Source organism: Cetorhinus maximus, chromosome 9, assembly GCF_964194155.1.
Source record: "Cetorhinus maximus chromosome 9, sCetMax3.hap1.1, whole genome shotgun sequence".
In the NCBI taxonomy this organism is placed as follows: domain Eukaryota; kingdom Metazoa; phylum Chordata; class Chondrichthyes; order Lamniformes; family Cetorhinidae; genus Cetorhinus; species Cetorhinus maximus.
Genome location: NC_135887.1, coordinates 135,016,344 through 135,036,557, shown reverse-complemented (window position 1 = coordinate 135,036,557; position 20,214 = coordinate 135,016,344). Strand labels below are relative to the sequence as shown.

General features: G+C 39.8%; 1 protein-coding gene across 1 annotated transcript in view; it reads left to right on the top strand.

Moving 5' to 3' along the window:
* The window catches only part of ckap5 (cytoskeleton associated protein 5), a 133,178-nt gene that overhangs the window by 49,784 nt on the left and 63,180 nt on the right, over positions 1 to 20,214 (top strand). Inside the window, exons 13-26 of the mRNA XM_078549556.1 lie at positions 1,264 to 1,443; positions 1,922 to 2,026; positions 6,527 to 6,637; positions 7,923 to 8,015; positions 9,103 to 9,288; positions 10,207 to 10,301; positions 10,629 to 10,686; positions 10,770 to 10,895; positions 11,185 to 11,318; positions 14,424 to 14,598; positions 15,590 to 15,703; positions 18,625 to 18,753; positions 18,830 to 19,024; positions 19,500 to 19,620. Of these exons, the coding sequence (XP_078405682.1) occupies positions 1,264 to 1,443; positions 1,922 to 2,026; positions 6,527 to 6,637; positions 7,923 to 8,015; positions 9,103 to 9,288; positions 10,207 to 10,301; positions 10,629 to 10,686; positions 10,770 to 10,895; positions 11,185 to 11,318; positions 14,424 to 14,598; positions 15,590 to 15,703; positions 18,625 to 18,753; positions 18,830 to 19,024; positions 19,500 to 19,620 (1,822 nt within the window). The remainder of the gene's footprint in view (positions 1 to 1,263; positions 1,444 to 1,921; positions 2,027 to 6,526; positions 6,638 to 7,922; positions 8,016 to 9,102; positions 9,289 to 10,206; positions 10,302 to 10,628; positions 10,687 to 10,769; positions 10,896 to 11,184; positions 11,319 to 14,423; positions 14,599 to 15,589; positions 15,704 to 18,624; positions 18,754 to 18,829; positions 19,025 to 19,499; positions 19,621 to 20,214) is intronic.

The window sequence follows — 20,214 nt, the reverse complement described above, 5'->3', positions numbered from 1 at the left end:
TATGGGCCTAATATTTTAACTTGAGTTCTGTGGAAGTTACTGGAATCCAAGTGACTGGGCACTTCACAAGATCAAAGATTCAGGATAGATTTGTGATGGGTAGGCCATGTCTGACTAAGCTAGTTCAGTTATTTGAGCTGGCTATTGACATGGTGGATTGGGGAAATGTCTATGGATGTTATCTATGTGGACTTCCAGAAGGTGCAAAATATTTGTTCTCTGGGATGTAACAAGAATCTGTGCTGAGATATCAGTTTTTCACAATTTGTGTAATTTAGCTGAAAGAATAGGAAGTTGCAAGTTTTCTGAAGGGTTTCATAGGTTGTATGGATTGCAGTAAGAAGCTGCAGAGAAATATTCACAAACCACACTGTGGTAGATGGTGTAGGTTGTGTGGGTAGTGTGTGGTCATGCACGTTTTGGTTCCAGGAAAGCTGAATCAGAATATTTTATTAATGGTGGAGGTACTAGAAATAATGGAGGAATAAAGGGGGTATCCACTTAAATAGTCGGCTAAAAGCTTGTGCCCATGTGAAGAAAGTAATCAAAATGACTAATGCAATGTTGACTAGACCTGAAAGGGATTGGAATTCAGAAGTGAAGTGATGCTTCAATTTACAGACCTTATCAGACTGGAATACTGAGTTTAGGTTTTGATACCTAACCTCCTAGAAGGAGATATTAGCCTAGAAAGAGTATGTTGTGGATTTGCTGGGTTAAATTAAGGACTGGTGATGCAAACGTGCTTGTCGGGTAATGGAGTTGGTTATTGTAGTAAAGGGATTTGGTAGGTAGATGCAGAGAAACCGCTTTATTTAATGGGGGAACTTAATCCTAAAGACAGATAGGCCATTTAGGAGTGAAATCAGAAGCACTTCGTCCTCACAAAGGAAAGTGGACGTCTGGAACACTTTCTTTCTTTGTCCCTGTCCTTTCTAGAAGACTGTCAGTGCTGGTCCAATAGGAATTTAAAATTGACATTGATAGGTTTTTGTCATGTAAGGGTGTTTGAGTTAAAATAAGCAACACTGGGTAAATTGTTTTGGTGTATGTAGCCACTGCTCTACAGACTAGGGAATGGGTGGTTGTTTGGTGGGTGGGGGAGTGGGGGCAGGGGCAGTGTGCAAGGTGGTGAACAGCTTACTATTTTTCCTGTTATAAATTTGAGATTTGTGGGTGGTTTAATTCATTGTTTGAGCAAAAACGATTTGTGATATGTTGGGAATAATGCTCCATTGTACTTCATGACTATTATTATTTCAGATTAAGGAATGTTCAGATAAGGTAGAATTGATTTATGGGAAGAAAAGCAATGCTGGCGCATCAAAAGCGGTAAAGCCTGGGCCGCAAGGAAAAGCTGCACCATCTTCAAGCTCTGGTGACAAAGTAGATGCTCACCCAAACAAAACTGTTGGGCCATCAAAAAAACCTTCTACAACCAAGGTAGGGTATTTTAAAGATTCAAATATGGATTTGTTTACTTACTAGATATGTTAATTGTGTAATTAAATATATTTGCATTTCTGATCATGAAGTTTCATGACTTGTTACCAGATTTTGTGCACCTGCAGGGTGCATTCTCATTTATCGTCCTCGCTATTGAATAAAATAAAACTTAAATTTTTGTGTTTATTTTTAATGCAGTAAACTTCAATATGAAGAATGTGCCAATTCACCCTGTCATCCAGTTTCTTATGTTTAAAAATAGAGCTTCTATGCTAGTGTAGTTTATAAGAACCTGTGCAGCATGAAGCATATTCAGCCTATTTAACTAGCCATGCCTGTATCTCTGGCTGGTGACTACTTAATGTGATGATTAGCTGAATGTTTTATGTTTAGTATTTGTAGCTGCTTAACTAAACCAATTAACTGTTTTGGGACAGACCATAGTTATTAAAGAGTAACATACTGTGTTCTGCAGCCTGGTGTGCAATCTAAAAAAGGGAAAGGACCAGGGCCTGCTTCTGGTCCAGGCGGGAAAGGAAAAAAAACAACAGAAGTCAGAGAGGTGGAATCAGAACTTAGTGTAAGTATTAACCTCAGGTATATTTATACTTGAAATGTTGCTGTCTTGCTGTACATTTGTTTTAGTTTTATATGGGTAATCATTTTCAATTTGTGCAGAAAGTTAAACGAGAGATTAAAGTTACTTCAATTGGGAATATGGTAGGATAGTGGTTTTGCTGTGGTCCAGAGGTATGAGTTTACAAAACCAAGGCAGCTGGGGAAGGTAAATTCAATCAAATCTGGAATAAAAATTTAACACTGTAAAGGTGACCATGAAAACTACTGGAGTATCATTAAAAACTGTCTGGTTCACTATTGCCCTTTTAGTGAAGAAAATCTGTCATTTTCATCTGGCCTGGCCTATATGTTACTTGAGATGCGTAGCAATATAGCTGACCCTTAACTGTTCTCTGAAATTGACTTAGCAAGCCAATTGGTTGTACTCAAAAAGGTGGCCTAGCATCACCTTCACAAGGGCAAATAGGGATGGACCACTGGCCTTACAGCGACACCAATGACCCTTTAAAGAAAAAATTGATAGTTAAATCTAATCTTGGTCAGACCTGGCCTCAAGTGCTGTTTCTGCTATGAGAGAGAACTATTCTGTCCACAAATAAAACAGCAAATTCTGAAAAACTGATTCAGTGGAACTGAGTGAGTTACTTTACGAGAGTAAGTTTGATTAACAACAGTTGACCCAGGACTCTTACATCTATTGAGTAAACTATATGTCAGCTCAATATTGGTATAATTATTTTTCTCTTTTCTTTGTGATTGGCATGTTGTGTCTTAGAAAATGCACCCGTGTTTGTGTTGCAGGGTTTTGCTTTTTTTTTAAACCTGCAAGTGTGCACATTTAAAAATAGGACAGGAGGACTTCCCTTCCATCAGGGATTGCCTGTTTTCAGTCCTTTGAATATTACCGTATGTTTGTTACCTGAGATTACCTGTGGATTTTTTCACCCCGTCAGTAGCTTTTCTGTCAACATGGTGAATACTCTATGTTCAAAATATTTTTAAACAAAATTAACTTCATTACCAAAGTTCTGTTCGCTGGATTAATTTATTGTCCATTTTATAGAGAAATTGGGAAAGTGGGTCAAGAATAAGGTAATTTTAGTTGTTCTAGCAAAATCCAGAAATAGCTTATGGAATTGTCTTGTCTTGGCAATTTGTTCAAGAGTCCTATTCTAGTAGGAAGGCTTTTAGGAGGCTCCAGCAAAAGGCTTCTTACTGCAAAGAAAGGGAATTACGCCTAGGGCTTCACTAGGAAATGAGGTATTGGGTCCCAGGTCTAATCTGTCCCCAGTGTAGAAAATGGATATTACCCAATAGATATGACAAATTGTTTTTATATTTTGTGCCAAAGAGCACCCAAAATGATGACTATTTATGTAATAGAAAATACTGGAAATACTCAGCATGTGTGGCAGCATCTGTGGAGAGAGAAAATAGTTAATGTTTCAGGTTGGCAACCCATCACCAGAACTGGGAGTGCTTTGTTCAGTTTTAAGCAAGGCAAGGAACGATGGGAGCAGTGAGAAAGGGAAAAGTGCTTGATGTGGTAGAAAGCAGGAGAGTTTGAATGACCAAAATGTGTGATAGTGCAAGGCAGAAATAAATGGTAATAGTGATGAAATGCCACAGACCTGAAATGTTAACTAACTTTCTCTCTCCACGTAGTTGCTGGACCTGTTGAGTATTTCCAGCTTTTTCTGTTATTAGCTGTTTGATTCATTGGGTTTAAAGTACTCATTGGACAAAAATATTGCCTTGCATCGTTGACCCTTTTGTCATTGTCTCCCACCTTTCACCACATCAGACCTTTTTGTTCATTCTTCTCCATTCTTCCTTTCCCTGCCTTACTTAAAAATGGTTGAGTTTCTAAGCGCCATTTGGCCCTCGAGCCTGTTCCGCCATTCAATAAAATTATGGTTGATCTGATTTTGGCCTCAGCTCCACTTTTCTGTCTACCTCCAATACCCTTTGGCTCCCTTGTCGATCAAGAATCTTTCTGACTGGGCCTTAAAAATATTCAATGATACAGCCCCCACTGCTCTCTGGGGAAGAGAACTCCAGACTGACCAAACCTCAAAATATTTTCTCATCTCCATCTTAAATGGGGGACCTCCTGGTTCTACTCTCTCCCACATGGGGAAACATCCCCTCAGCATCCACCCTGTCAATTCCCCTTGGGATCTTGTATGCTTCAATAAGATCATCTCTCATTCTTCTAAACTCTAATGGATATGGTCCAGCCTTTCATCATAATCCCTTAATCCCAGGAATTAATTGAGTGAGCCTCTTCTGAACTGCTTCTAGTGCTATTATAACCTTTTCTCAAGTAGAGACCAAAGCTGTACACAGTACTCTAGATATGGTCTCACCAATGCCCTATACAATTGTAGCAAAACATCCCTACTTTTATATTCCCTTCCCCTTGGAATAAACAGCAACACCCCATTTGCTAATCACTTGCTGTACCTGCAAGTGTACCATCTTACCTAGGTCCCTCTGCACAGTAGAGCTGTTCAATTTTGGACATGTTTACATTTTCCCATATTACACCCTATCTGCCAATTTTTTTGCCCAGTCACTTAACTATGCCCCTTTGAAAACACTTTGTCATCCTAACAATTTAATTTCCTACCTAACTTTGTCTCGTCAGCAAATTTAGCAACCATTATTTCATCCCTTCAACTAAGTCATTTATATAGCAACACTGATCCCTGTGGCACTCCACACATTTCATCTTGCCATACTGAAAATGACCCATATATGCCTACTGTTTGTTGTTAATTAACCAATTTTCTATCCATGCTAACATGTCACCCCCTACACCATGAGCTCTTTCTTTATGTAGTAAGCTTTGATGTGGAATCTTGTCAAATGCCACCTGGAAATCTAAGTACATCGCACCCATAGGTTCCCTTCTATCAAACTTGCTTGTTACCACAGTGCCGTGGTCAGTTTGCTCATCTGCCCTGCAGGCCTGGCTTTCATCCATACAGTCTGCAGAGGCTGAGGCTCCTCCACTTCTACCTTCTCGATCCCCATACCTGCCTCACTCGCAGTCACATCTTCCTGTCCCTCACCATGGACCAAATCAGACCCTTTCCTAAAGGCTGTGACCGTCTCCTGGAACGAAGTGTCCAGGTAACTCCCCCTCCCTGATGTCAGTGTCTGCAGCTCGGCCTCCAGCTCAATGACTGAGCTGAAGTCCCTCCATTGGACCCTTACTGCAGATGTTTCACACTGATGTCCACAAGTTCCCACATTCTGCAGCTGCCATGCACCTGCCCTATCATCTTTATAACGGTTAATTATTTCACTGATTAAATTTTGGTTAATGTGTCTCATCCTGCCGTGCTTATATGCTTATTATTTCAATAAATGTTCTACTTTGAAATTCCCTAGTTAAGATAAATAGGAAATAGTCGCCAGCCACTCTAATAAATTTACTGTTAGTAAACCTTGCTTCTAATAAGACCTTACACTTACTAAATTTACCCGAGTTTTGAATGATAGAGAAAAGAATTCACCAACCAATTAACTACTTGTTTTCCTGTGATGTCACGCTTTGATATTTCTCAAAGCAGTCGGGTCTGCTCTGGTTAGCTCTTAAGATGCTGCTGTCTGCCTCTGGGTCCTCCTGCTCTTTTAGTTGCTGCTGTCTGCCTCTGGGTGGTCCTCCTTTTTTCTGCCCATAGATGCTGCAAGACCTGAGTATTTCTAGCAGTTTATTTCAGATTTCCATCATATACAGTATTTTGCTCTTAACTATTTAAGATGTTGGTATGGTGGCAATATCACTGAACTACAGGCTAATGCTGTAACTCTTGTAGAGTTAAAACAATTAACTAAATTAACAAAAACAAGGGATAAATCAAGCACAGCCCCTAAGTCAGGTCAGCTGTAAAATCAAGGAAGGCTAATGCTGTAGGGGCACTGGTTCAAATTCCAACATCGCAGCTGGTGTAAATTAAACTCAATTAATTAATTGAACTTGATTACTAAAAAATCTGGAATTGAAAGCTAGTCTCAGTAATAGTGACATGAAACTGTTGATTGTCCTTAAAAACTCACCTGGCTCACTAATGACTCCAAGCCCACAGCAATATGACGGACATTTAATTGCCCCTCTGAAATGACCTCCGTTGTACAAAAACACTACAGAAAAGTTGATAGCACTGAGTGAACCTGCAGCACATGGACCGTTATGGCTCAAGAAGCCAGCACCACATTCTCGAGGGCCCAATTAGTGATGGGCAACAAATGCTGGCCTTGCTGATGATGCTCACATCTCAGGAAGGAATTTTAAAAGCTAGGTCTTTGACAGCACAGAGTTTAAAAAAATGCCATATTTTATACAAGGACTGCACTAGACTTGTATTAGTTTGTGTTGGTATGTTATACAAGGCTGTTCCATTGCTTTTGTATATCTCCAGGACTGAGATTTTTTCAAAATCTGGGATAAATATACTTGCGGCATTTATTAAAGTATCTTTTTTTTTTAAAGATTGAGGTGTGTGAAGAGAGAGCTGCAGCTGTGCTACCAGCCTCCTGCCTACAGCAACTTGACAGTAGCAACTGGAAGGAAAGATTAGCCAGCATGGAGGAGTTCCAGAAGGTATCTGATACCAGTATTTAACAGGCTTGAAATATGTTATGTGCAAACAAGGGGCAATGCCTACTTTTAACCAGGGCTTAACATTTGAAAAGATATTACTATTGTGAGAAATCAAGCTGCATGTACTATTTATACATGGCTATAGTATTGCCCATGTTCATGCTTAATCTTTGTTTTTTTTAATATACTGGTATACTAGAGCTGCTGTACACCAATTTAACTAATGATTTTGTAAATGCTACTCTTAAGCTTTGTTTTGTGGAAGGAACCTTGGATAGTTGCTACTAGTTGTTAAATAATTCCAGGGATCTTGGCTTCAATATGCCCCAGGAAGTCCAATCATATCCTCACTTTTTGAGAGAACTGGCTGATGTCAGTGCAAAATTTGCCTCTTAATGGCTTAAATCTTTATCCCCTTATCAAACCAAATTGCAATAACTTTCCTTTTTGCAACACTGTTTTATTATGTTTTAATGTTTACACTTTACAATAATGTAACTTCTTTAGAATGTTTTTTTAATTTTATTTTTACTGCTTTGTATTCCTCTTGGTTGTTTCCTTTCAAAGCCGAAAAGCCCAACATTTTGTGGTCTTTCGTCATTCTACAGGTCTCATGTGCTAGGAATCAGCCTTAGACTCTCTTCCTTAAACACTGAAGCAGTTTGGAGTAAAGTCTGTGACCAGACTAGATTTGGTACTTAGTGTGGTCCTGGCCTGATCAGAGCAATACATTGTTTGACTATGACCCCCTCTGGTTTCTGGCCTTTCAACTTCATTCTTAGCTATTTCAACTCTTTCTTTGTGTATATGTTCCCATTTTTGTTTCTATTTTATGTACAATATGTTATTTTATTAATTTTGCATTTTGTCCAATTCTTTTTGCACTTTGAAGTGCCTCGATAAACTGCTTACTTTGATTATGCAAATTTAACAAACTTTTGAAGCTAAATTATGTAAGTTTGGAATGGTGTAGTCTTGGTACTGATCCCTGGAGTTATGCCATTTGGAATTATTTTGTCTCCCCTCCCAGTGGTGCACCCTGACTATCCACTATATTGAGTTGAACCAGTGGATTTTCACATTGGCTTGATTGGAGATTTTTCTTGTGCATTGGTAATATGCTTAATGTTCTTGGAAAATATGTCTGGGCGCTGCGGGGAATTTTTATTTCGTTGCTCTCCAGATTACAACTAAGCAGTTTGAGCAGAGCCTTGGATGTCTTTTTAAAATATAACATGCATCTATTTGAAATGTCATTTGGTACTGATACCTTTACATTCTGCAGGGAGTAGAAGTCACTGATAAGAGAGAGTTGCCTTGTCAGGCACTAGTGCGGATGCTAGCTAAAAAACCAGGCTGGAAGGAAACCAATTTCCAGGTATGATTATTTAAAGTGTATGCTGTATATCGAATGAGTAGATTATTTTCTTTTTTGAAAATATTCCAGGAAGCATTTAATAGAAGAATAACTCTGTACTGCAGAGCATATATTATTTTAAATCTAGACGGATACATAAGTGCAGAATGGGGGAGTGCTGCACAGTGTACCATCAAGGCCTTTGGTCTGCTTCAGTGGACATAAAATTTCATGGCACTGTTTCAAAAGGAGCAGTAGAGTTCTCCTGGTGTCCTGACCAGTATTGCTCAAATAATACCACCAAAACCTATCTGCTGCTGATTATTCAGATCACGGCTACTAGTCTGGAGATCAACTTCATTTTATCCATCGAGTTACAGGTTTCTGCAACCCTTTAAAGTAGACCCTGAGCATTCAAGAAAAATTAGAAAACAGTGGTGGAAGTGTAATTCATTTTAAGTCTGAGATCAATAGATTATTGCTAGACAAGTGTATATAAGGGCTTGAGACCAAAGCAAATGGGGTTAAGATACAGATCAAATATCTCTTCCTTATAATATTGATAATATCATTGGGTGGCAGAAGAGGCTTGAGGAGGTGAATGTCCTATTTCTTTTGTGGAATAAGTACTTCTTAATTTCACTCCTAAATGGCCTTGTTCTAACTTTATTATGCCCACCTGTTCTGGATTCTACCACCAGAAGAAAAAGCTTCTCTGCATCATTCCTACTGAATCTATTAATCATTTTAAAGACCTCAACTAAATCCCCTATCAGCAACTCTTGCACCTGTTTCCCTGAAAGCACAACTTGTTTTGACAGTTCTACAAGTAGTCATCGCCCTCCAGTACTTTACCCAAGGTGCTATTCATTTGTGAGACCAGATAGTTGGTGTTGAGCATTACAACTGAGCCTCTTCCTGTATGTTTATAACTATCTAGTTGGTGTTATAGGGTAGTGATCAGGAGCTGAAAGTCTAGCTCTCTTAACACAATTTCTCTTCTCTCCCCGTCCCTTATCCATAAATGTTGATTTAGGTACTGAAAAATTACTCACAGCTGTAAAATTTTGTATTTTGATGACTCAAACTAATCAATTTCATTCTTAAGGTGATGCAGATGAAATTGTATATTGTTGCACTGATTGCTCAAAAAGGGAGCTTTTCTAGAACATCTGCTGAGGTTGTGCTGGATGGGCTGGTTGACAAGACAGGAGATATAAAATGTGGAATGAAAGCAAAAGAAGCACTCACTGCGATAGCAGGAGCATGTTCCCTTCCCTGGACTGCTGAACAGGTTAGTAAAGGCTGGAATATTTGATTAGTTTTGAGTAGCCAATAATTCAGTTAAAAGCAAAATCTGAAATAAAAACAGGTTAGGCAGCATCTCTGGAGAAACAGTTGATATTTTAGGTCAGTGTCCTTTCAGTAGAACTTGAAGATGGGGGCGATGAACAGCTTTTCATCAGGTACAAAGCCAGACAAAGAACAAAAGGGGAAACACGAGTAGAGAAACCAAAACTCATGGAGGTGAACATAAGTTGAGGTGAATGAATGAAATAATATTCCATTGGAGAGAAGAGCAGAATTTCAAGGTGTGTGTTGCTGTAAGAATAGTGGCAGTAAATTAAACACTAAAACTAAAAATACTGCAATGCTGGAAAACATAAGATTGGATGCTGTTCCTTTTTCAGATGGAAACCTGGAAAGGGAAGTCACCAGAGTAAGATTAACCCCAGTTAGCATAGGACGCAAGCAAAGTTCTCAAAGGCCCAGGGTATTGTTTAATTACTCTAGATTTACAGAATCATTCACATACAGCTCTTGCCTGGCAAACACTACTTCTTTCTTAATTGTGCAGGTTTTTATTAGCATTGGTTCACCTAATTCAATTTATTCTGCCTTCTCTGGTTGCAGAAGATGTACGTTAGGATGGAGTGGGAATATTTCTTAGCATTGTAAAGTTTTTTTTTCAGATGTTGCCTGATTTTCTTAATGGCCACCAAATCCTAATTGCTGAAAGGGTGGCCATTTAAAAATAAGATTGAATTATTTGATTAATACAAAAAGTACATTTGTATTGCATGTTTGATGCAAGTAATAGTCTCAGGCAATATTTAAATGTACAGTTAAACACAAGTTGGATCCGCTGTCGGATTTAACACCCAAGAGTAGAAAATAAATCCCCAGACAATCATGTTTAAATTGTTTGCAGGTTGTTGCCATGGCTTTTGCACAAAAAAATCCCAAAAACCAAGCTGAAGTTTTAAACTGGTTGGCAACTGCTATCAAGGAGTTTGGATTTGCTGGGTAAGTCTCTTGAGTCCTTAAGCTGCTTTTGAGTATTGTATCATGGCTGTTTTACCTACTTGGTTTTAAAAAAAAATTTAACTACTCGGTACACTTCAATTTTGAATATGTCGTCAGATTGAATCTAAGAAAATACTTTTTTTTAAAAATGGAAGCTTAATTTTAATATTTTGTAGGTTATAAATATTTTGGCATTACAATTCATTAGCTTCAATAAGAGTGCTTTAACTGTACCAAGCATTTGTGGAAAACCCTAACTTGTCAATTTGCTGATTCTTTTTTGGAATTCCTTAATCTTTTACCAATTTCAGTTGTTTTTTTTTGTAGGCTAAATGTGAAAGCTTTCATCAGTAATGTGAAAACTGCTTTGGCTGCAACAAACCCTGTAAGTAGGGCTGTTTTCATTACCTGTTTGTACATGTTGCAACTCTTGCTCCTGAATTCTGATTCCTTTTACTGTTTCTGTAGGCTGTACGAACATCTGCAATCACTTTGTTGGGTGTAATGTACTTGTACATGGGAGCACCCTTAAGAATGTTTTTTGAAGATGAGAAACCAGCTTTGTTGTCTCAAATTGATGCTGAATTTGAGAAGGTAAATGTTACAATAACTATGGAGTCTTCCCATACTTTGTGCTTTGTTTGCTGTCCTGCCTTATTCACTTGACTGTAAAAAGTTGACTCAGTATGCTAGTTTAGCATTTTATGAATTAAGATTGCATTAACAACAGGAATTGTTTTTTAGTTGGATAAATAAGCCAGCTGTTGCTTGTGATAATATTTTAGTAGTAGCATCTAAATTGTCAGCTCAATAGCTTTTTAAAAAAAAAGTTTGGGCTGTTCAAAGGTCCCAAGTGGAACTTGAAAATCCTTTGTATTCACAGATGCAGGGACAAACTCCTCCTGCTCCCATTAGAAAACTGGTTAAACGTGATGTTGATGTTGAAGAAGCAGCTGAAGAGCAGGATGAGGAAGAAAATGCAAATGTTCAAGATCTCTTGCCACGAACTGATATAAGGTCAGTTCATTTTAATTCTGAAGCTTGAGTTTTTTTTTTATACTAAACTCCATTGTGTTGAAAAGGCTGAGGAGACCTCATTGTCTTGGGCCCACTATTTAACCTATCTAACCAATACAAAGCAACCAACAGTCAAAAGGGCATTGTCACCCATGAAGTTTTGTGGCATCAGCTCAGAGACAAGAAAACCTCCTGGTTACCACCTACTGCCCTCCTTCAGCTCAGTGCTCCTCCTTATTGAACATCAGTTGGAACAAGCACTGAGGGTAGCAAGGGCGCAGAATATACCCTGCGTGGTGGACTTCAATGCCCATCAAGAGTGGCTCAGTAGCACCACCACTGATTGAACTGGTCGAGCCCTGAAGGGTCTATCTGCCGGAGTAGGATTCAGCAATCGGTGAGGGAACCAACAAGAGGGAAAAATATACTTAACCTCATCCCCACCAATCCATCTGTCACAGCTGCATGTGCCCATGACAGTATTGGGAGTGACCACTGCACAGCCCTTGTGGAGACGAAGTTCCATCTTCACATTGAAGAAACCTTCCATTGTGTTGTGTGATGCTACTGTCATGCTAAATGGGATTGATTCAGAACAGAGCTAGCAGCTCAAAACTGAGCATCCATGAGGCACTGTGAGCCATCAGCACCAGAATTGTGGTCAACCACAACCTGTAACCTCCTGGCCCAGCAAGCTAGGGGATCAACTCTGATTCAATGAAGAGTGCAGGAGAGCATGTTAGGACTAGCAGCAGGCATACCTAAAAATGAGATGCCAATCTGGTGAAGCTGCAAACATGCATGCCAAACAGGGGAATCAGCATGTGAAAGCCATGCAATCCTACAACCAAGGGATCAGAACAAAGCCTGCCATGTCCATTTGGAATGGTGGTGGTCAATTAAACACCTAACTGGAGGAGATGGCTGCACAAGCATGCCCACACTCAGTGATGGTGGAGCAGAATGCATCAGCACAAAAGGGGAAGGCTGAAGCCTTTGCAGTCATCTTCAGCCGGAAGTGCTAAGTGACTGATCTATCTTGCTCTCTTCCTGAAGTTCCAAAGATGCCAGTCTTCAGCCAATTCAATTTACTTCACATGATTTCAAGGAACTGCTGAAGTCACCACATATAGCAAAGGCTGTGGCCCCCTGATAAAATTCTGGCAGTAGTGCTGAAGACTTGTGCTCCAGAATTAGTTTTCTTCCCTCACCACCACCACCCCCCAGCCAAAGTATTTCAGTACGCCTGCAACACTGGCACCTACCCCACAATATGGATAATTGCCCAGGTATGTCCTGTCCATTAAAAACCAGACCAATCCAAAGCGGCCTGTTAAAAGCAAAAAGACTGTGGATGCTGGACAAAACAAAAATAAAAATAGCTGGAAAAACTCAGCAGGTCTGGCAGCATCTGCGGAGAGGAACACAGTTAACGTTTCGAGTCCGTATGACTCTTCAACAGAACTAAGTAAAAATATTTTTTTATACAGACTCGAAACGTTAACTGTGTTCCTCTCCGCAGATGCTGCCAGACCTGCTGAGTTTTTCCAGGTATTTTTATTTTTGTTTCAAAGCGGCCTGTTGTTGCCCCATCACGTGCTATGGTCAGCAGTGGTCAAAGGTGTCATCAGTGCAATCAAGCGGCATTTACACAACAATAACTTGTTCACAGATGCTCGTTTGGGTTCCACCAGGCCCACTTGTCTCTGGACCCAAGTACAGCCTTAGCCCAAATATGGACAAAAGAGCTGAACTCTAGGTGAGGTGAGTGTGTCTGCCCTTGACACCAAAACTACGTTTGACTGCGCTTAGCATCAAGGAGCTCTAGCAAAATTGAAGTTAATGAAAATCGGGGAAAACTCTCCACTAGTTGGAGTGTCGTAGCTAGTGTGAAGGAAGATGGTTATGCTTGTTGGAGGTCGGCCATCTCAGCTCCAGGACATTGCTGCAAGAATTCTTCAGGGTAGTGTGCTAGGCCCAACCATCTTCAGCTGCTTCATCAATGACTTTCCCTCTGTTACAAGGTCAGAAATGGTATTGTTCACTGATGACTGCAGTGTTCAGTACCATTTGCAACTCATCGGATACTGTAGCTGTCTATTCCTGCATGCAGCAAGACCTGGACAACAATCGGGCTTGGACTGATAATTGACAGTAATGTTTGTGCTGCACAAGTGCCATCTCCAGCAGAAAGTCTAACCATCTCCCCATGAAATTCAATGACATTCCCATTGCTGAATCCAGCACCATCAACATATTCAGAGTTCCCATTGACCAGAAACTTAACTGGACCAACCTTGTTGCTACAAGAGCAGATCAAAGGCAGGGAATTCTGCAGCAAGTAGCTCACCACCTCATTCTGCTATCTGATAGCTTCTGCTATCTATAAGACACAAGTCAGGAGTGTGATGGAATACTGTCCACGTGCCTGGATGAGTGTAGCTCCAACAACAGTAAAGAGACACAACACCATCCAGGACAAAGCTGCTTGAACAACACCCCACCCACCATTCACTCCCTCTACCACTGCTATGCAGTTGCAGCAGTGTGTACCAGGTACAAGATGAACTGCAGCAACTCGCCAAAAATCCTTTAGCACCTTCCAAACCCCTCTACCTAGAAAGACAAGAGCAGCAGGCGCATGGGAACACCACCACGTACAGTTTCCCCACCAAGCCACACACCATCCTGACTTGGAACAATATCGTTGTTTCCTCAATGTCGCTGGAACAAAAACCTGGAACTCCTTTCCTGCTAGCACTGAGAGTGTACCTACACCAGTTGGACTGCGGAGGTCCAAGAAGGCGGCCCACCGCCACCTAATCAAGGACAATTGGGGATGGGTAACAAATACTGGCCCAGCCAACAGTGTCCACATCCTATGAAAGAATAAAAAAAAATAGTTAAAATAGAATACAAATTAAGCAACCAATTGACCAGAGCACTTGGCCTATTGCATCTATTAATCTGGTTGTAAAAGGCTTGATGGATTTTCATTAGCCACCTATAGATATTTGAGTGGATTTTTTCTATGCATATAGAGCATGTGAGGAGAAGAATTTAATGGTAAGGCATTCTAATTGAACTTTATTTTTAAATGAACAGTGACAAGATTACTCCCGAACTTGTAGAAAAGCTGGGAGATAAAAACTGGAAGATCAGAAAGGAAGGTTTGGATGAATTGAGCACAATTCTAAATGAGGCTAAACTTATTCAGCCAAATATTGGAGAACTTCCTGGAGTACTGAAAGGGCGGCTAAATGATTCAAATAAAATTCTGGTAAGTCTTTGTGTGACAAAAGCATGGATCTATTTGATTGCCAATCATGAAGTTATAAAACCAACCTTTTATTTTGCACGATTTTGGAGCTTTCCAGGTGGTGGTATAATCTGAGCTGGGAGGTTATTGTGATCCATTTGGATTAGTGCCTAAATAATCTTGAGAAAACTGTTAGTCTTTGGAAGTGTAGTGGCTTGACTTCATGACTACAGCTGCGAAAGCTCTAATTGGAGGGCAAGGAACAGTTTTCATTTAAAGTGTTTTTGAGGTTGCGCATTGCGGCAGGGAATTTTTCAGCATTTTTCCCTCATTCCTTCTACATTTATTACCTCTAGATTGAGAATACTGAATTGGCAGGCTTGAGTTTCAAAAATGGCCAGTATTAATGTCAGCTTAGACCTTGAGTGTTAGGCAGTTTGAGTGTAGACTTTATACATGCATGCTTTCCTGAAATGATCATTAGATGGCCACAATTTTGAGATTAAATTTCCCAGTCAAGAACAGAATATGTCTTTGATAGGCTGATTTTTTTTCTTCAAACATTGAGAACCCTTTTCTGCATTCTTTCTGTAACCCCGCAAGTTTGTTGAGATGAAAACTATTTAATGCTTCCTACAGGAATCCAACATGATACAGCACTTACAATATGCAGGATAAAAGTGAACTTTGACAAAAAATGTATTGTCGTCCTCCCCATGGGCAAGCTATCTGTGATCTCTGCACGTCTTCTGAGACGTGTAATATGATATTGTAATGTTCTTGTCAGGGTGCAGGTGGATTTTGATTTATGGTAGAATATTCCACACTGAATACAATTTAATTGAAGCAAAGGCTTGCATTTTAAATTTTTTGGATGAGCATCAACTTGAATGTCGAGCTGTTTTAATACCGCTGAGGACAATTATCATAGCTGTAGATAACTTCGTTCACTGGTATAAAATCTGTCTTTCGAAACTTTCCAGATCTGAATCTGTTACTTGATTCTCTTCAGGTTCAGCAAACACTTTCAATCTTACAGCAGATGGCTACTGCTATGGGGCCTAACATTAAGCAACATGTGAAAATCCTGGGTATACCAATTATCACGGTGTTTGGTGATAGCAAGGTAAGATTTTCACGATTAAATAAAAGCAGCAGTGACTATTCTGTTTCAAATGGGCTATGCTTATAACTCAAGCGTTCTAGGCTCGTTAGATAGAATTAAATAGAATATACAGCATAGAATCCAGTCCATGGTGACCCCATCCTTCCTCTGTAAATTGTAACAGTGCATAACCCTCTGGCTTCAATTGGATAGGTAAAAATAGAACAAAGTGAAGGAAATCCCAGAGATGGATAACTGAGGTACTGGGAGGTCTGGGGTATATGTGGTTGATCATCTCAAAGGCTCCAGAGAGGGTGAGAAGAACAAGGAGATCATGTACCACTGTCACAGTATTTACATGGAATATACAGTGCACAAAAAGGCCATTTGGCACAACCAGTCCACAGTGATGGTTTTCTCCACTTGAGTCTCCTTCCCATCCTCCCTCATCTAACTATGTAACTCTGTGTTCCTTTCTCATAATGTTTATCTAACTTCTCCTTTAAAAGCATCCTGATTGCCACAAGTAGTTGAGGTCAATAGTGAGTTCCACATCCTCACCACTCCGGGTAAAAAATAAAGTTTCTCCTGAATTCCCTGTTTGAGTTCTTGGTTACTATCTTAGATTGATGGCCTCTAGTTTTGCCGATTCCCACAAAATTGGAGCAGGCACAAAGAAAAAGCTTTTTCTATCTCAACCTATCGTAAACTGAGGTTTGAACCTTGTGCTTCTGGTATTGTAAATCTTTATTTCACTGTCTCCAGTACTTCCTTTTCGTGATACGATGACTAAAAGTGCACAAAAGTTCTCCCAGGTATGGTCAAACCAAGGTTCGATACAAGTTTAACATAACTTCTCTGAATTTCAGTTTTGTCCTTCTCGACTCATTGAAATAAACCCTAGTTTTACCTTTGTAGGCCTATTGACCTGTTATTACTTATAATGACTTGTGTGCTTGTGCTTCACTACTCCATTTACATTCTATTCCAAGTAATGTGACCCCTTTCTTACCAATATGTTGAAACTCATTTGCCAAATATATGCTTAGATGCAAGTTTATTAATGTCTTTTAATTTGTTACAACCCTCCTCAGTGTTTGCAATCCCTGCCAATTTGTTGTCCATAAATTTAGAAGTTGAGGCTTGGATTCCAAAGTCTAAAATGTTAATTTATATTAACGGTGCTACCTGTATTGATCCTTGTAGGATTGAGCTGGGTGACCTGCTTTTCTTCCCCCACGGTTTTCTGACATTGGTGGCTGGCAGCTTCCAGTCCCGAGTCAGCATGGTACCGTTCCGAGTGGTGGGGACCATCTTGGCTGAGCCTCTGGGCCAGACTCTTTCCTCTGTGATCCTGCTCCCAGATCTCGGGCCTCATGCTCTCCCTGCAGCCTTGGTCTCTGGTGGCAGCAGTGGCTCCTGCATCAGAACATGGTGGCAGCTGCCCTAGAGTGCAACGCAGGGGCATGTGGGGCCAGAATGCAGAAGACACACAAACAAAAATGGTGACATGAATCGGAAAAACAGGCTTTAAAGAATAAATGTTTCATTTTAATGTCGTTAAGCGGGGCGACTTAAAGCGAGGATTTACAGTACTTGCCCCTGAGGCTGACCTTATTAGTTTATGTGGTACCTTGTTGAAACCTTAGTGAAATCTAGATAAATTTCATCTACTGCATTATTACCCTTGTCTGTTGCTGCTTCAAAGAATTCAAACAAGGTTTTCCCTTTTGAAATCTGTGGGCTATTCATCATTAGTATTCCCAGTTTCTAGATTTTCTAGTTTCTCAATTATTTTTCCTACCACCCAGGTTAATCTGAATTCAGGGAACTACATATCAATCTCCCTTAAGTATAGGAATAATGTTAGCTATCTGGCAATGCATCCTTTTTTAACATTAAATAGTACATTGTACAAATGTACAATAGTGATAGTACATTTTCTATCTCTTTTGTAGATTCCTTTAAAATGCACAAATACTATCTATGTGGACCAGGGATTTTATCCCTGAGTTTCATTGTTTCTCCTTTTATTTTAAATGTGGATATATCGTTTCTAATCTCATCCTGCAATGTCATGGTCACCTGACTGTCTCCTTGGTAAATACTGAAACAAAATGGTTATTTCACATTTCTGCCATTTTGCTATTAATGTCTGTGATTTTTATCATGTCCAACCCTGAGTGGCCCTATTTGCATCCTGACTTGGGCCTATGAACTAAACGATTTAATAGTTCCCCTGTGCCTTCCTAATTTTTTGAATTCGCTCTTAATCTCTTTGTACTCTCTCTTGTCACACTTTGTACATGGATAGCAGGACATAGAATATGCCCCACTCCTTGCCTTTTCTCAATTTATTTTTTTATTCATCCATTGTGTCTCATTGTTTAGTTTTTTTTAAGCAGAATATAATTTTCCTGGACTGTGAACATCTTTTTAAATGTTACTTTTTACTGTTCTATAAAGTTTGCTGGTGATGTTCATTTTAATTTTTCAAGTTACATTCCCAGCCCCTCAAAAATTACCCTAGCCTTTGTAATACTGATGTACTTTTGAAATTAATGTATTGGTACTTTATTGTAACTTAAATATTTGAATTTTCAGAGTTAATTTTAATCAGTTAAATCAATGTCAAGTGCTCCTTTTTTCTTTTACTTCTAAACCAGCTTATTTTTTTGATTGAGCACACCTATTTATATGGGTTAAGTTTAACTTCAGTTTGAGGTTTGCCCATTTTACCGAATATTCTCAGGAGTTTCTTTTCCTTTCTTGAATTTACAGGTCAATTTTTTATTGCTGTAAAAGCGTCGGCTACCATTTGAGCGTTAATAAAAATTTGCTGAATTTATAGCAGTTATCAGTTTTCAAGAAACAGTAATATGATGGCTAATTTTAATTGCAAGTTGGTGTCATAACTTGAAGGACCATTTGCTTCTCTCTAGAGTAATGTTCGGATGGCAGCTCTTGCAACTTTGAATTCTTGGGTTGAGAAAACTGGTATGAAGGAATGGCTAGATGGTGAAGACCTTTCGGAGGAGTTGAAGAAGGAAAACCCTTTACTCAGGCAGGAGGTAAGTCCAGGCTAGCTTATTATCTTTAATAAAGCATTTATTTGACCAGAATGCTTACGTTTTGTTTACTGCTCAGTTGTTAGGTTGGCTGGCAGAGAAACTACCAACGTTACGATCGGTCCCCTCTGATCTCATTCTATGTTTGCCTCATCTATATTCTTGCTTGGAAGACAGAAATGGAGATGTCCGAAAGAAGGCCCAAGATGCACTGCCAACTTTCATGATGCACCTTGGTTATGAAAAAATGGTTAAGGCTGCTGGCAAGTTAAAGGTATTGTTTTCAATTTTTAAAAATGTAAATAATGACTATTTTCATGTGGGATTTATTCAGGAAATCCAACTGAACTGATCTAATACCCTTATGCACCTGAATTTGTCCAAAGAATCAGATGGTCATGTCTTTCATTCCTGCCACCCATAAGGAGAGATTTTAGGTATTTGAAACTGCTACCTCTTGGACTTGAAGTGTTTCCATCTTGTCCTGACTGGCCTTCCACCTTGTACCTACCATAAGTTTGAGCTCATCCAAACTATCACTGATTTTTAATGCTTCACCATTTGACTAAGATATCTTAGCTGGTTTTTGCTTAGTGTACAATGTCACTTAAATTTGGTTCCTAATCAGTGCAATTTAAGTAATTTGAAATGTTGTAACAGCAAAATATTTTTGTTTGTGTGAAATTGAGTGTATATGGCTTGTCGTATCAGTATAACTATACATGATACTTCATTGTTTTTTACCTCAGCCTACCTCAAAAGACCAAGTGGTGGCAGCTCTTGAGAAGGCCCAAGCCATTGTGCCAGCTAAACCAGCAGCACCAGCTAAAACATCTTCAAAATCCAATGCAGCCAGGCCACCTAGTACAGGTAACAAACCTCTCCTCCAGTTATTTATTGCTGAATTTAATAATCTAATGGTGGTGCCTTGGACTTAGTAACTCGTTTGCCATGGAGTGCTAGAGTGGAAAGAAGGTAGAGCGAAAGACAGGGTCTGTAAGAGATGTGGGTGAAGCCAGTGCAAGGTAAAGGAGATAGAAAAGGGAAAGCAAAAGTCTCAGAGAGAAACAGCATTAAGAGGGGGAAAGGGCCACATTCCACATCGGCTGTCAATTATTAGTTGGCCAGTCCATGGTCGATGAGAGGTTGTGCACCTTCTTGAGCTGTCTTCGGCCTTTGCCATCTGCCCTGCTTCAAAGCCAGCTACGCATTGGTGAAGCGGGTCTCGCCATCATGGGTGGCCCAGTGCACTCTCCTCTTGGCTATTAAGGTCAAAGCCGCCATCTTCAAATAGTTTATCTTTTAAACGTTTCCACTAACTGCCCTTTGACCTTTTGACCAGTCGCGAGCTGGGAGTAGAGAGCGCACTCCGGAAGGTGAGTATTTGGCGTTCTGCTGCAGTGGCCTGTCCAATGTAGTTGCTGCGTGAGATTGGTCGCCTCTATGCTCAGGATGCCTGCTTCT